At 41.6% G+C, this 16365-nt stretch overlaps 4 protein-coding genes across 4 annotated transcripts; 3 read left to right on the plus strand and 1 right to left on the minus strand.

The window, feature by feature from the left end:
* Positions 1–609: 609 nt before the first annotated feature.
* Positions 610–1689, plus strand: EAF02_003104 (uncharacterized protein; the record flags this gene model as incomplete). Its single annotated transcript, XM_038899152.1, has 1 exon — positions 610–1689. One exon carries the CDS (start codon positions 610–612, stop codon positions 1687–1689), a length of 1080 nt encoding a protein of 359 aa, XP_038761440.1.
* Positions 1690–4877: 3188 nt separating this feature from the next.
* On the plus strand, positions 4878–6318 carry EAF02_003105 (uncharacterized protein; the record flags this gene model as incomplete). Its single annotated transcript, XM_038899153.1, is given in 6 exon segments — positions 4878–5109; positions 5268–5434; positions 5494–5550; positions 5590–5757; positions 5795–6220; positions 6232–6318. The coding sequence occupies 6 exon segments, from the start codon at positions 4878–4880 to the stop codon at positions 6316–6318; spliced, it is 1137 nt and encodes a 378-aa protein (XP_038761441.1).
* A 1330-nt stretch (positions 6319–7648) lies between these two features.
* On the minus strand, positions 7649–10302 carry EAF02_003106 (uncharacterized protein; the record flags this gene model as incomplete). The annotated part of the gene is made up of 6 exons (XM_038899154.1): positions 7649–9005; positions 9120–9655; positions 9709–9738; positions 9790–10116; positions 10169–10235; positions 10289–10302. The coding sequence occupies 6 exons, from the start codon at positions 10300–10302 to the stop codon at positions 7649–7651; spliced, it is 2331 nt and encodes a 776-aa protein (XP_038761442.1).
* Positions 10303–15365: 5063 nt separating this feature from the next.
* Positions 15366–15587, plus strand: EAF02_003107 (uncharacterized protein; the record flags this gene model as incomplete). The annotated part of the gene is made up of 2 exons (XM_038899155.1): positions 15366–15491; positions 15561–15587. 2 exons carry the CDS (start codon positions 15366–15368, stop codon positions 15585–15587), a joined length of 153 nt encoding a protein of 50 aa, XP_038761443.1.
* Between the last annotated feature and the right edge of the window lie 778 nt (positions 15588–16365).

A 16365-nucleotide genomic window follows, 5' to 3' on the forward strand; every position in this document is an offset into this window, starting at 1 on the left:
GACAAGTTGTCGGCGGAAGAGAGCCCGACCAAGAGAAGTAAAAAAAGAGGATTGAATCTTCATGCGCTCCAATCATGCATTGCCGACTTTTGCGCATTCTCGGTTTGGCACGGTGTACCCAGGGAGCCAGGTTAAATTGATCAAAGTAAACCCGTGCTCTTGTCCTGGTCGAACATAATTTTCTATTGTGTACACTTGGTACTCACGTGGTACTCATTGATCTAGGAGGAACCCCACCGTCACTCTCCAGTTAATTTACGAAGCGGATAATCGTGGGGTGGGAAGCAACGTCCCCCATTCATCATCTCTCGTGTGGATGCTTGCTTCCGACCTCGGATATGCAGACCTCACGGTTTTACTTCCACGTCCTCTCGGAAACTTAAGGCTTGTTTATGAATCAATCATTGATTGGTAAATCTTACACATATTGCCTCGCCGAGAAGGGTTCTTGAATAACTTCATCCAAAGCAACACTTCTGCTAGTCCTCTTCCCCCTGCTTTTGACATATTGATTGGTCCTTCATATCAGCGTCACCCCACATTTTACCCCGCATTGCTTCGGTTTTAGACAATTCAATACTGGTGTACCTGCTATCCATTTATATCACTATGCCTCCTGTACCTCGGCCACTCATCAAATTGGCTATTCTTGATGATTATCAAGAGATTGCTTCTAAACATTTCGAGTCACTCAAGTCAACCTTTGAGATTACCACTTTTCCAGATACCCTCTTACCTTACAATGACCCTTCAACTCCGGAAGATGTCAAACATCAGCTGGTGGAGAGGCTTAAGCCATTCACAATCATCTCATCTATGAGAGAACGGACTCCCTTTCCCGCATCACTCCTAAAAAAACTTCCCAATCTCAAACTCCTCCTCAATGCAGCAAGCAGAAATAAGGGTATTGATATGGAAGCCGCCAAGAGACTTGGAATTACTGTCACCGGTGCCTCGGGGAAATCAAAGAGAGGACCAGATAGCACCACGCAACATACTGTTGCCTTGATTTTAGGAATTGCGAGAAATGTAGCCTGGGATGATAGAATAGTCAAGGAAGGTGGCTGGCAAACAACGTTAGCAACTGGATTGAGTGGAAAGACTTTTGGAACTTTGGGGCTAGGCAGATTGGGCACAAATGTAGCCAAGATCATGTATTCAGCGTTCGGTATGAAGATTATAGCATGGAGCTCGAATTTGACTCAAGAAACTGCCGATCAACAAGCTAGAGACAGTGGTTTTGATACTGAGGATGAGGATGGAGAGAAGGTGTTCAAGGTTGTGAGTAAGGAAGAGTTGTTCTCCACGGCCGACGTGGTTAGTGTGCATTTGGTGTTGAGTGATCGTTCCAGAGGAATAGTAGGCGAAAAGGACTTGGATTTAATGAAGAAGAGTGCTTTGTTTGTCAACACATCACGAGGACCTCTTGTTCAACAGGAAGCCTTACTGGGCGCTTTGCAAAAGGGAAACATTCGTGGGGCTGCGCTGGATGTGTTTGATCTAGAGCCTTTGCCAGAAGACAGTCAGTGGAGAAGCACAAAATGGGGAGAGGATGGAAGCAGCAAAGTCTTGTTGAGTCCGCATATGGGTTATGTGGAAGAAGGTACCATGAATGATTGGTATGAAGTACAAGCTGAGAACGTTCAGAGATGGTATGAGGGGAAGGAGTTGACACATGTACTCGCTTAGAAAACCGATATTCTCATCTTGAAATAAACAATCTTCCTAGAACTGCTAGTGCGATGTGGTGGTAAATTGAAGCGGAATCTTTTGTGCAAGTGCTGCTCCTCACCGTGGTCAATTTGCCCCGTTCGTATACGGGTCTGCCTACTAATTAAAAGTAACAAAACCTGGACACGGTTACGTTTATCTTCCATCTGATTACATTATAAACGACCTAGGGAGCTTCTTTCATACAGACAGCTGCTACCAACTGAAGCACCGCAATGATGTCAGAAGAAAAGACACAAAGGCCTGAAGAATCCTATGCCCGTTTCTCTCCGTAGACGACAAGCATTCAATTCTTTCAGATATTCCTCAGCTACAACTTCCATAAATCTTCAATACACCCACATATGATATTGAACATAAATACACCCTTGAAACTACATGTGGTTGGTAGAATATTCTGACTCTAAGAATTCTCGGGATTGCACTGTCATGCAACTTCTGGACCGCTAAGAATTGAGAAGTATAGCGAACATGATAATGAGAATAGAGGGAAGAAAAAATCAGACGGCAATGTTGTTGCAAGAAAAGAATCCCAAGAAATCGACGGCAAAGAAACATCGAGTTTAATCTGGGATTGGTACCTGATTCCGAACTCGAAGGCTGAGGTTTTGGTTCTAGTACTCGTGATGTTTTCCGTGTTGAAACTTAGCTTCTTACACTGCGGATATTTAGATGTCCTTTCGTAGATTCTATGATCGGGACTCTTTTTTTGTTATATTGTAGGTTCAATGTGAATTAAAACTATTCGTGTTGTTTTATAGTTGGCTAAAGCTTGTATCTTTATGAATTTCATGGTGATATGTGCATCTTTCTCAATGTGTTAGAAGCTAGCTGGAATACTTGGGAATGGTCGACTATACTAGGTGTCGTGTTATGATATTAGTGTGATTGCAGTAGTTATCGCTATACCTCTTCCCGATAGTAAGGTTATGGTTTAAGACGGGGTTAGCGAAATGAATTGAATTGATTGGGGAGATAGTAGGCGTAGAGAGTTGCTCTGATTGTACGTCTGGAATAAAGGGCGCTATGAATTCCTGGTATCGGGATGCCGCTGTTTCAAAGTCTTGATGAAGTTTGATTGGCATTTTCGAATGATATAGAGAGATAGAAGGAGGTATATGGTGAGAGCACCATCATAATGTATTTGAGAACGCATGTCCGGAACATCATCACGCGGTTATACACGATGGTACACTCTCGTAAACAGATCCCGATATTGCATGTCTAGATAGATACGCGGTATTTCGTTGATTTATATTGTTCTGAATTTCTGAATTGCCTTGTAAGCTTACTGCCAGTACTTTATTTTCTACTCATGGCTTCTGATCATAGTTATACTATGAGGTAGAATTCTGAAGATCAGGTAGTTCAATCTCTTGAAATTGGAATTCAAGTAAGAATGAAACGCCACGGATTCTTATATATTAGTCTAAGCATCGCTTATCGCTACAACGAAGCGAAAGAGAATCCAGACGAGGAAATCTCAGACTGTATCCCGTAACTTGACTGAGGATCTGACAGCTAATATATGCATCTGCGGTTGTTTATACGGATCAAGTAAACTCATCATATGGAATTGCCAGTGCGAAATTATGGTGAAGCAGGGATGTGGACTAATGGGAGTAAATCAGTGCACGTGAAGTATTCTTTTTTGCCCTCTTTGACATCATTTTCGCCCACGACAAATCCACTTCCAACCACAACGCGAAGATTCTCCAAGTCTTATCTGCTACCTCAATTATTCCTGATACCGTCCGTCTATCTCTATGGAAAACAGCAATCATGGAAGAGAACTCGACGAACGCGTCAGGCCCCTATCTTCTGCCTGAAAAGTTCTTCACAGAATCCCCGGACAAACCTCTAGAAACACTGGATAGAATCTGTGAGGAAATTGAAGTCAGATTATCAATGATAAGTTGAATAGAATTTTTAGCGGCTGATTACCCTCAAATTATACATCGTGCTGATATTGGAGTTGTAGAGCATGTAGAAACCGACTCCGTATCTGGAGGTGATGAACACATTCGCGTAGAGGGTTTGAGTGAAGGGCACCAGATCGAAATAGATACAATCAATGATATTGGGAATCAGACCATCGCGTGGTTCAAGACATGTTTTACTATATTCTAAAATTGTGTTTGGGGTCTAACTATGTACGAATAGAAAGCGTCTTTGACAAAGATGGCTATTTGATATGAAAAGATGGAGTGAATACAGATGTTGCTCGTTCAAAGCTCGTTTCTTTGATTCTGATAGATGATAGCCATATAGCTGGTAGCCATATAGCTGGTAGCCATATAGCTGGTAGCCATATAGCTGGATAGAAAGGGGAATAAGACAACCCGAAGACCAAGCGCAGGATTAAGGAGAATAGAAATATGCTCGAGGAACTAGACTTTTCTACTATAAAAGCACAGGGGACCTTTGATATACTAGGAACGCACGAACTGGTAACTATTTATAGTGGATGGTGGTGCATATTTGCTATTTATGAAAGGTTCAGTTCTTCCTACCGGATTCCAAGATTCTCATCTCATCTCGCTCAAGGAAGGTCGATGAATCACTTGATCCGGGCAGGGCATAGGTGATCCGTTGCTGAAAGTCTCGTGTATCTGACAAATGAGAATAGCTTCATTTTAGCCATCTCTTCGTTCTTCTTTTGCTTAGATAGATTTTCTCTGAGGATATCAGATCATAGTCTCCACGATTTTTGTCCATTCTGTTGCCGTGAACGGCAATATCCAATTGATTCATGTGAATTATTAGGCGTGAACGGATGGGCATGAAACTGTAGGTGAATTGAATCCTATTCAAAACTCACGTAGCAGCATTTCCAGCTGGCTTTTAACGGTCAAATCCAAGAGTAGCTGACCGCTTTTATTAAATTACCTAGGTATTGGCAACATTTGGCCTTGAAAATTCACTCATATCTACCATTTCGCGCTCGACCACGCGGCAACAGAAGCCGCGGTACTTTTGTGTTTTATGTAACACGTCTTGAGGGTATTGTCTTCTGCTTGATAGATTGATAACGAGGTCGAAGAGATTTACAAGCTTTTGGTTTGACAAATTAATACGGGCCACTGAACACTTTTTACCTCAATTACTTAGCCATTCAGGAAACAAAAAGCTGCACCTGAACGAACATGAGTTTGCAACCAGATAAGACGGTCTCGCAGCAGCCACAGACTACATCAAAAAAGTCAGAATCAAGATTGAAATATGCCTTTGCCCAGAACACTGCTTTGAGGGCACTTGATCGAAAGGTCTTAGAAGAAGGCCTTCGAATGCAATGGAAATTTTTCTCCGAGGACGATAAAATGTTTGGCTCGTTGAGTATTCGAGGTGGTTACGTCGCTCATAATATCGGCACCTGGCGTAAAGATATTTCATCGTCCAGCCCCAAAGACATCCTGAATTTGAAGCAATATCTAGCAATAAAAGTACTGGCCTTCTGGGAAGTAAGTTCTGCATGACATCATGATACAGAAAAGACTCAAGCTAACATAGTTAATTGCGGAAAAATCCAAACCCAGCATGGATTCCGGGCGCGAAAGAAGAACAGGCGTTTGTGGATGCGTACGAAAATATGGTTAAGAATGTCCAAGGTATACCTGCAGAAGAGATCGACAACTATTCTGCTTATATGGAGCATCGTTTACGCTTGGCAACGTCGATTGATGGCGGAAAGACCCTTGGTCCAGTAAGCCTCGAGCGTGTTAACCAAGACTTGATGACACCACTAATCAGATACATCTCTAGCTTTTACATGAAGTACTTTCCAATAAAGTGAGCAACCCTGAAATGAGAATTGCTGCCGTAAGTCCCCCCAGTTCTTCACTTGTGTAAATGACACAGACTGAAATTAAGGAACTTAAGTTTCAAGCAGCAAAAGCCCTGCACCCTGAAAGATATGTCAATACAAATGCCAATGATGACATGAACGTCGAGCATTCTCGAAAGAAGCGGAAGACTTCGAAGGAAGTGACAGCAAAGAGTTTAGACGGCAGAAGCTTCGCGTTGTTGGTAAATAAAACTTCAAGCAAGAGAAAGAGAATTTCAGGCGACGAAGACGAAGACGGTCTGGGAATGGAGGGAAACAGCAATGATGGGGACTATTCTACTAAAAAAACATGGTAGCTATACTGTCGACGCCAAACCCCTTCAAGATGGGAAGTCCCAGTCTCAATCAAGTTCAAAGCAAAACATCGAGAGTCGGGCAATGGGAGCAGACAAACATTTGACAAACGAATTGCCACCTTCTAAAAGAAGAAGCTTGATGGTAGTTGAAGATTATACAAAAGCATCGGAGGAAGGCGATGAAAAGACGTCGGTCCCCTTTGACACTCGCATTTCCGCTCGCACTCCTGATCTCGGAACCGCTTCTTTTGGCACACGAACATCTGGTCTTCGCACTTCTCGCCTTCGCACTTCGATACTGGTAATCCTAACACTCGAAGCTCTGAATCCCGCACCCTTCAGGATCCCCGTAAGTCTAAGTTGTCAGATTTCACAAAACCACTCGCTTTACTCGGCAAACCGAACAAGAAAAGAACAATGACGGACGAAGCAGAGGTTGAGGGATAAGATAACAAATCTTCAGTTGATATTAGTGGACCGAACTGGTACGAAAATAGTGATAGACTGAAGTGATATTATGGATGGGGATTGTGTGGATCTACAGACCTCGAAGCGGGGGTTGGGTTATTTCTTTCTTTCTCTGTATTACGTCGTGAATATTTCGAGGTCAAAGATCTGCGAGTCAGAGATTTTGAGTACGTTAGTAACGCCACTTCAGTAGCTAAATGAACAATGTTCTATATCATTTTGAGGCTGTTATACTTGCTTGATTCGTGCCTCGCGTTTGGACCACCATAATATTACACACTTTCACCTTGATCCATTTCCCAGCTACTTCAAGATATTGGGTGCCATATAATGATTCGATGGGATTTCTATCGTTTGTGATCATGAGCTGCTACATTTGATCCGAGATTTTATGAGAAAATTGAAACTTGCCCAGTCTATACGTCGTTGCAGGGTCTCTGGAAACCAAATGCATATGACCACGCATCCTTGATTGGAAACTACATCATAACCGTTGCCTGAGAGGACTAACCGTATACCTAGTAATGGAATTGACAAGGCTCCTGGTGGGCAAGTCGAACAGTCGTATTTCAAATAGATTATGAAGTTGTTGGGCTGCTGAAGTTGGGTGGTGGACAAGTTGGCTTCCCGACTTGAAGTCTTGTCAATCCCATTATTAGGCGTACGGTCATAGTTGCATCATCGGTTTCAAGTCATAATCGTCTCGTACAAATGCACGATGACTTCTACTTAACCAAGAATTCCAGCATTGTTTCGGAAGTCACCAAAATTCTCAGGGCAATCATTCAACATTCATTTTAATCTTTTTTTTTGTATTTTTTGGTAGTAATCTAAACTATCGTTTTCGTTACCATAGTGTATTTGTTCGCCCATGGTGTACATTACTCGTCATTCTCATCCAAATTAATAGCCTGTAACATTAGCTTAATCGTTCTCAGTCTCTGCCTTTTTGTAACCTCTTCATACCACTCAACTGCATCATTATTCATCGCCATCTAACCAGCTTGCCATACATTGAACATAGTCAATACCCCCCTCACTCGCAAAGCACAATGAAATACAATCTCCACACCATCTCCAGATCTCAATAGACACAATGAACAATGAAAAAAATGAAATAATGAAACATAGACTCTGAACACCAAAATACCGCAAGTCTTACTCCCCATGAAGAGGAAGATTGCCACCGGAGAAAATTTTGCTGATCACACGATCCGGAACGTACTATCTCCCGGTACAAAGAAGATTAGAAATCCCGTTCAGTAGCGAAAAGATAGATGAATTAGGATTTTTATACTGATTAAAAAGGTTAGGGTCTGCATTCTTCGCAAAGTATTTTACCACGAGGAAATATCTTGGCTCCAAGGCGAGAGCATCTGGCACACTTTCCACGGGCTAGGATGGTTATTCCGGTGCTTTCGGCTGTGTCGGATGGAGCTGTGTCGGTCTTCTTTCCTTTCCTATCAGAAGAACCAGAGGGCTCACTGGAAGATGCTGATGACTTGGGGTCTGCGTAATTGGATTCCCATTTGTAAGTGGAGGCTGTCTTTGGTGGAGCTGCTAACTTGGATCCTGAAAGACTGCGCTGCCAATCAACAGTGGAGGCTGGATTTGGTGAAGGTTGAAGTGATTGAGAGACCATATCAGATGATGAAGAGACCATAGCTGACGACTTGTTGGATGATGCACTTGTGTCAATTTCCTTAGTTCCTATAGCTGCAGGTGTGCCTGACATGATTTTCTTGGTTGCTTCAATTGCCTCAAGGACAACAGGACTTGTAGACCCGTTCTCAAGAACAGCAGCCACGTGAAACAACTGATTAAAAAATAAAGCAAGATCTGTTCCAATGAACGCTTCATTGTTCAAAGCCCAGCGGTGGACACCCCAGCCGTACAACTTTAGAGAAAAATTAACAAACTTGCTAACTTCACTACATCCAACCTCTTCAAACTCCAATTGACTTGGATCTGTGCCGTCTCTTGTTCCACAAATAGAATCCATCCATGCCGGCAAGCCTTGTAGTTTATAAGAAAGTGATGTACTGAGAAGTCTTGGTCGGAGGTTTGGTGTTAAATCCCGTGTGAAGCTTCCATTTTCACCTCGAGCCACGACGATTGCTTCTACATTTACGATCATTCTTGCTACTCCGAACATGTCATCGAAGAAGCCGCATGGCCGATCTCCGATCAACTCTCTGTTTTCAGAGATGTGTCTCATAAGACCAGTTTCACACATCTTTAGAGCCAGATCCAGGAACTCGGGAGATTTATCTGATGTGACTTGATCTAATCTGTGTAAATATTGGAACGACCTGTTCCTCTGCCATTTGCGAAGTTGGCGGAAGAAGTGGTCAGGCTTGCCATTAAACTCAGCTTCAATGAGGAGGGATCGAATACCTCCTAGAATGTTCCAATGTCCGAGATCCAAGGCTGCTTCGACCAGGCTAAGCGCGCTCATCTCACCACAAGCGTCAAAATCTAAGAGTCTCTGTGCGATGTTGTTTTTGTTCCAGCGTAAGAAGGATTCCAAAAGTGGTACAGGCTTGCCGTCAGTTTCAGCTATTACAGCATCTATCAGGGGTAAGAGCTCGATCTTCTGAAGCTTCAGCAATCTATCAATAAATTCCTGAGTCTTATCTCCGACATGAACGGAAAGACTTAAAACTCTACTCATCATACCATTTCTCTACCAATTCAGGAAATGGCTGAGAAATAAGTTCGCATGTCCAGGTAACTCCTTTGAGATCTCGTTGCAGATAGGAAGCAAGCCGCTGTCACACATGTTCAAGAATTGCTCGAGATCGTATGACCCAGGACCTTTGGAAGTTTGACGACGCTTTGAATCCCAAAGTCGCTTAACTGTCTCCGAGCTGTACGATTGCAAGATGAGCTCCATCACTTCGACGTTCTTGACAGAGACATTTGAGCCCAATTCCTCTACTTTTGACACGAAAGAATCACCATCTTTCGAAAGGATAGTCGAAATGATGTGCATCCTAACACGATCATTGTGATAATCACAATACTTGTTGAAAGATTTTGCCATCCAATTAACAACTGTTTCCATACTCATGCCAGGTAACCGTCTTTCAACCAAGGAGTTTCTGAGTATAAATCCACGAGTGCATGTGTCGGGATCGGAGGCTGACTCGTCGAGAGTGTCAGGAGCGGGTGCATCGGATTCGGAGACTGGCTCATTTTTGACATCTGCAGCTACTTGTTCACCGTAGGCAGATTCGTTTGTTCCTTCGTTTGTAGATACTGTCATCGTCATTGGAACTGAAGTGGTGCCATTATTCAAAGGTAGTTGACAACTCTAATTGAAATGTTAGATAGTAGGGAGGATTTGTGGACTCATAAGAAACTTACCAAATCTGCTCCAGTCTGTTGAGATTGATCCTGGTCATATTTATCAGTCAGTATACTTTTGAAAAAACGCAAGCAACTCACCGTGTATACAGTATTTGCCTCAGAGAGAGCCATGGAGACTTTATCGTTTGCATGCTCCCCGATAATAGTTCTGTCGGCTAGTCGTGCAAAGCGACAGATATTCAGAGCTCGTTCGTACTTGGCTGGATCTAGCTCATTTGCTTTTTTTCCCTTAAAGCGCTCACACAATTTAGCCATAATTTTACCCTGTAAGTAAAGCATGCCCTTTTGAACTTCCTCATGTCTGGTATCGTTCTCGTAGGTACCCAGAGCCAGTTCTGAAATAAGATCCACCAAGGTATTCTCAGCTTCAAAATCCTTCCAGTAATATGGAGGAGGTGGGTTGTGCTATAGATAGTCAGGAAAATTGTCTGAGTTAGATGGAATTAAGAGCCCTTACTTCAATCCACCTCAAAGCTTGTTGAGTAACATCTAGGCGCGCCTTTTCAACATCGATGATCTTATTTCTTGATTTGAAATCTGGGGCCTTGCTGAAAGCATATGATCCAGCGAGCCTGACATTAATTTTACCATCTTTGAGGAAGTAGATAGGACGGTCGCATCTTAGTTTTCGGCAGGTAGTATACAGCTCCCTGATCGAAGCTTCAACTTTGCTATGAAACTTGGCTTTCTTCTCTGCAAGATGGCGAGCTAATATATCGCTCTTATAATTTTGGAATTCATGATGGATTGTGTTCTGATAGAATGTAATACTTGCTAAACAAAGCGCAGGAAAGTATTCTGCTATCCAGCGCTGCTGATATGTTTGAAATGGAAGAACAATAGAAAGATGCGACTTTTGAAGAGAGACTGCTGTATGAAAGAGGAGTCGGGAAAATTTGTTGAAGAGAGAAGCGGCTTTTCCCGGGTTGTTGATGAAAATCAAGGAAATTAGAAGCTGCGGCCTGCGAGTGAATTTTGATTAGATGCGGCACGAATTCACCCCCCAATATCAAAGTATTGAAGTTGAACTTATCAGAATCTCTTGGTTTGACATACAGTGGATAATTTCAAGGTGCTTGCAATATGTACTTATTCGGGACAATTCACAAGATATTAAGACAATTGTTGGCTGGTAGGAAACGACAGTTCGCTAATCTCAAGAGCTATAGAAATTTACCTACAGTCTCAGTTTCATAAAGATACAGCCTGGGGAGGAAAGGCGGAGTGAACTATGGAAGGATGGATTTGAGGAAATCTGTTGAACCGGCTTGAGATCGGTTACCATGGATCTGACTTTCAAATTTGGTGAATTTGAGGCAATTTTGAGGCTTTTTCTTCGAAGATTGGAAGTGATCACGCATTATCCATCTAGAGTGAATCTAAATTTCAAGCAGCAACAAGATTGACACAAGGTTATCCACATACATTAACGGCAAGAGAGTACATCTTGGGGAGGAAGACTGATGGCACAACTGGCCATGAATGTTGCAGAAAATCAGCCAAAGATAGCACATCCATCTTTCGTCAGAAACTTGTAGAGAGATAGGACACAGCCACTAATAAGAGGTCTCCGGGCCAGGTATAGGATGAAAATACTTTTCACTGGTCTCAAAAGTCACTCAGAGAGATTCACAGACCATGTTTGATGGGCATAGAAATGAACATTACTCAGCTTTGTGACTTTATGATTGTAGGTGAATTCTGCGTTTGCATATCGAAAGAGTATCAACATTTGAATGACCAGGTGTTACTAGCAATCTTTCAACTTGGAAAGAGTACCTAGCTTGCATTCACTAGTAGCGAATTGCACATCCAATTATGCTGTGGATGAGTTTGTAGTCGCCATTCATGATATAAAGTCCCACAAAAATGAGACCGCGAAGTTGAATAAGTGGGACTGAACAATGGGTAGCCTTATTAAATAGATTCCGCCCAAAATCGTTTTCTCCACTACCAAGGAATAATTTCTGAAGCGATCAATCGATGGACCTAACAAAATCTACGTCTAATTGAAGAAATTAAAAATGATGATAAGCAAACTGACGGATCAGTCTCTTGAATTGATTACTGGGCAGCTCGATGAATTAACCAAATAGTATGAAAATACATATCTTAGGGAAAAAGAAACAAAAAAAAAAGAGAAAGTAGTTGTTTTCTCTGGGGAAGTCGTTGATTAGTGCACCCTAAATCTGAACATGACAATCCTAATCCTGAGCGCAGACATTATATCTGGACGCAACTACTAGGTAGTCACGCATCCTTACCTACAAGTAGATAGTCAGTTTATCCTCGGACGGCCACGTTGGGACGTATAGAGCGGTTGTCACCAACTGGCGAGATTGGTGTTTGTTGAGCTGTCAAGCTTAACCGCTGCACCACAAGTACTTCTCTTTTTGATCAAAACCGCATTAATTTAATATTAATACTACCAATAAGCGAGGGGGGGGGTAGCAAGAATTTCTCCACATCTGACATGACCAATCCAAATCTGTCTCCGCGCTTCGTTGCCATAATCTTACGGCAAAAGATATGTATAATAATTTGAAACAGGCTTTGTCGAAGCTGACGCCCAGATATAACATTCAGTTGGAGCAATCGAATCGTTTTAATATGTTCCACAGAGAGGTTTTACTTTTCAAGGAAATTCACGCGAATGACATCAAAAATTCGACACGGCACTCCTACAAAAGGAGTTCTCCTGGGGGAAGAATTTAACCTCATCCAGAGGCATAATGTGAGCTGGATTGATCTTCACTAATATTGTTCTCGCTGACTAGCATCAAAGTACTTCGCTCTTGAAGATTGATGATTTCCTCGGATCTTGATGCATGGGGTGATTCTAACTATTTTTCTCATCTCCTCGGTTCTAGAACAATACTGGGCTACATGATGCGGCTTTGGAAAGGATTTTCGATCTTAATAAGTCTACACTTCTACCCGAAACGGTATATATCAATACGAATTACTACAATAAATAGAAGTGAAAAGATTTCAGGGCACAGTTTACAGTCATTGAACAATTTTTGACAATTTGGCTAAGTCCAAAAATCAGATGAAAGGTTTCAAGGGCAAGGAAGCTGACTATAAATTATAGAGATTTTGATTGACTAAAGCTCTGATCACATAAGCAAAGATTATATGATCGAAGAGGTGCCAGGCGAGGGGAGCAGATGGAGTACGCGGGGCACGCTCTCTTGCCGTCCAGCGGGCTACTCCGAGTTCCAGACACTATGTGCATCTCACATCTTCTATATCTGACTTTAGTCATCAATTAACCCCGAATTGTAAAGATCCATCTATACACGCGAAAACGTTTCATCGAAGGCCCTCTGAGGCTAGAGATCATACAACTGTGCAAGAACAAGCGCTAGTACCTCGGCACTACAACTACCTAATGGATCAATCAAGTTCATAGTTTTAGCTCTTTAGTTCCTTAAGAAATAATGCAGCAGTACAAGTCATGGTGCTGTAAAGACTTCCACATCCCATGGTGACACCAAAAAAAAAGAAAAAACTGACATTTCATGGTGTGATTGTCCTTGCCTTTGGCCAATTGGTTCGAATTTAGACGTAACTTAAAGTTGTCTCCAATCAACATTTCCACCGTAATATTGATACGGTCATCGTAGGGCTAATCGGATTATCACGCTCAATTAACATGGCTGTACTTCTGTGGATTTTAGTATAGCTAGGGTAGAAGAGCGGCAGTAGTCTCTTTTCTTTAGATCCATTAAAAGTTATTTATCTCCCGTGAACATCACTTCTTGATGGATCCGTAAGCAACTGGAGGTACAATGTGCAAATTAGATGCTACGGTGTCAAAGATGAATAAAGACTATAGTCATTATCATTGATTTGTAATCAAATGGCCTGACACGGTTAAAGGACTAATCGACCCAGATATCTTCAATACGTTTTTGTACGGCCCTCCATCTTTCTCTACATGACTGGCAGAAATCTGTGTAATAGTTTTACTGGTTTGCTCTCAGCAAGGGATATGTGTTAGCGATTATGTGAGGCAGCGTAAAAATGTATAGAAGCCAGCGAGATGAACTCTCTGATATTCTTGACGCAATCATTGAACACCAAGGTAGTGGTACTATATATCTATGGGTAAGTATGTAAGAATCAAGGGAGAAGGGCAACAAATGTAGAAATTATGAGACGAGAACTGGAAATCACAAGATCTACAACAAGTTAATAGAAAAAAATATATAGAAGCACAGCTTGAAAAGCAAGCTAAAAAAAACTGAACATTGCAAGGGAAAGAGGGCATGCATCTTGAAATGAAAGCACAACACAATCAAATCAAGGAAATTCGCTTTCTCCAAAACGGGTCGATAGTCTTGGGTGATGTAAGGTACTAAACTATTGCGTTATACTATTTTATACTATCTTTATACTATTTTATTGAATGTCGATTTCTTTTGATATATGTATTATTATTAATAAACAAGTTTGCTTGAATCTATCTTCATACAGCGTCGACGAACATTCCTGTTCGCATGGTAAAATGTTGGACCAGATATCCTACACAGATGAGCTTGCTCGCTGTAAGTACTATCTTTAGAATAGAAATAAAATATAATATTGATTGTTTCATTTGATATTTTATTCTTTGGGGGGCAACGCCGATGAAGACTTTTCGCTGACCGATGTCGTTGTTCTCGTCTCGTCCACACTCGCTTAGAAAACCTTGCCCCATTTTAATTACCCGCAATTTGACGAATCTAAAGTCGAGTAGTAACGCAACAGAAGTTCACTATGATGCCCCAATATAAATAGTATATAAACACAGGGACTCGATTTAAATTTCGAAACAACGCCAAAGGGTAGTTCCCAAATTGATTTTTAATTGCTGCATGATTCGAATGAGTACATATTCCGTGAGGGTCTAGCAAGAAAGTCTTGAGGCACACAGCGGCGATGATACTTAAGTATATCCTAATACGATATATGAATAAGATATGTTGGCTAATCAAGTAGTGTTTCTGTGCCACTATCACAATCAGAGTTTTATGTGTATCTCATGTGGTTGATTCATTTACCCAGAATTACGAAAAAGATGAGGGCATTTACATCGACACTTCGAACATATCTCATGATGTGAATGTCCTTTCTTTGACTTTGGTCAAGATGAAAAATGTGAAGCGTGAATCAACGAAAGCGCGATTCCGTATCCATCATATTTTTGGTACGGTCATACTGCACCAAGATGATTCATGCTCATCTCATTTGACCGTACTTCTGTCAATCTTTGTAATCTGGTACGGTTTGCTTGTATATACGGCGCTGGTGTGGTTTTCATCAGTTTGAAAGGCTCCTTCTACTGAGTACTTAGCACCCAACACTGCTGCTCTCCAACAGCTTCTAAATCTTGTATCTTCCAGTTTACTTCTCCATCCAGCTTCCAAAGTCATCGAGAATCCAAAAGTCATCAAACAAATTACCTCTCCACCAAATCAGTACTTCAAACCTTCAAACAATTTTCATCACACACAACTGCAAATATGATGTGCCCAATCTTTTATGACAACTTGCTCAAAGAAGAAGGCGTACTATCGCTCCAATACAGACTCACTATTTCTCTCAAGCTCACTGATGTCCGGATACTATCCATTACTCCGATCGAAATATCCATACCGCCATCATGAATGTCCACGGCAGCTTCTCTATCTTTGAAGACTCTCCCTGAATTTAGAAGCGATGAAAATGGCGCTTTCTATAGACAAAACGATGCAATTGTCAATGCTCGACTCAAGCTTGTTCAATGGTTCAAGGTAAGCTTTCCCAATCCACAGACTTAGCTAAAGCTTGAGGTATAAAATTGTACTAACATAGACATGCAGGATATGGAAGCCAAGGATCTCTTGTAATAAGCGAATAAACAAGCCTACACTACTGGTGGTGATGTATAGGAACATACTCATAGCCGAAGTTCAACTTTGGGAGAAGCCCGGGGCTACAGTTACTGGTCTCTAGAGCTATATAGCGGAGTTTGAAGAAATTCAGTAAACAGATTGATGTTTGGTCTGAGGGGAAGGGTTGGCGGAGTTGAAATCAATCAAGATATTAACTATCATCGTTGATTGAAGGGATCTCATAGTCTACTCGGTTAAAAGACTTTTGTTAGGATAACATGAATATCAATACTACCTAACCACAAACTTTGCTATTCCATAACCCACGTGAAAGACAACTGTGCATGCTCTCATAGACTAATTTCCGTGTTGTAACAAAAATTACCTTATGATTCAACAGGTCATCTACCTAGGTAGGCCAAGTGATAAAATAAAACAAGCTCAGCATAATCTCAAGATTTTTATACCGTCAAGATTCACAGTGTTCCCGAAAAATAGTGTCCAGAGATGAGAACGAAATCTGGATCTCAAGTCCTGAATTAGCACATTGATAAAGGTTTGTTCATAGGATATATTTGCATGGAACATGAAACCATTCGAGAGCACATAAATCACAGGTACCTATCTTGTGGTGTGGAAATCACGGGTAAACCCCGGATTGTGATATTATCCGAAGTATGAAAGGGGAAATATTCTAATTCGAGGAGGACACCACAGAGATAAGATTAATGATGAGAACGGGCTTGTATGTGTAGTAGAACTTCCTAGAGCTAATATAATTAAAATCACTTGA

Source organism: Botrytis sinoallii, assembly GCF_014898435.1.
Source record: "Botrytis sinoallii strain Bc 23 chromosome Unknown BSIN_004, whole genome shotgun sequence".
In the NCBI taxonomy this organism is placed as follows: domain Eukaryota; kingdom Fungi; phylum Ascomycota; class Leotiomycetes; order Helotiales; family Sclerotiniaceae; genus Botrytis; species Botrytis sinoallii.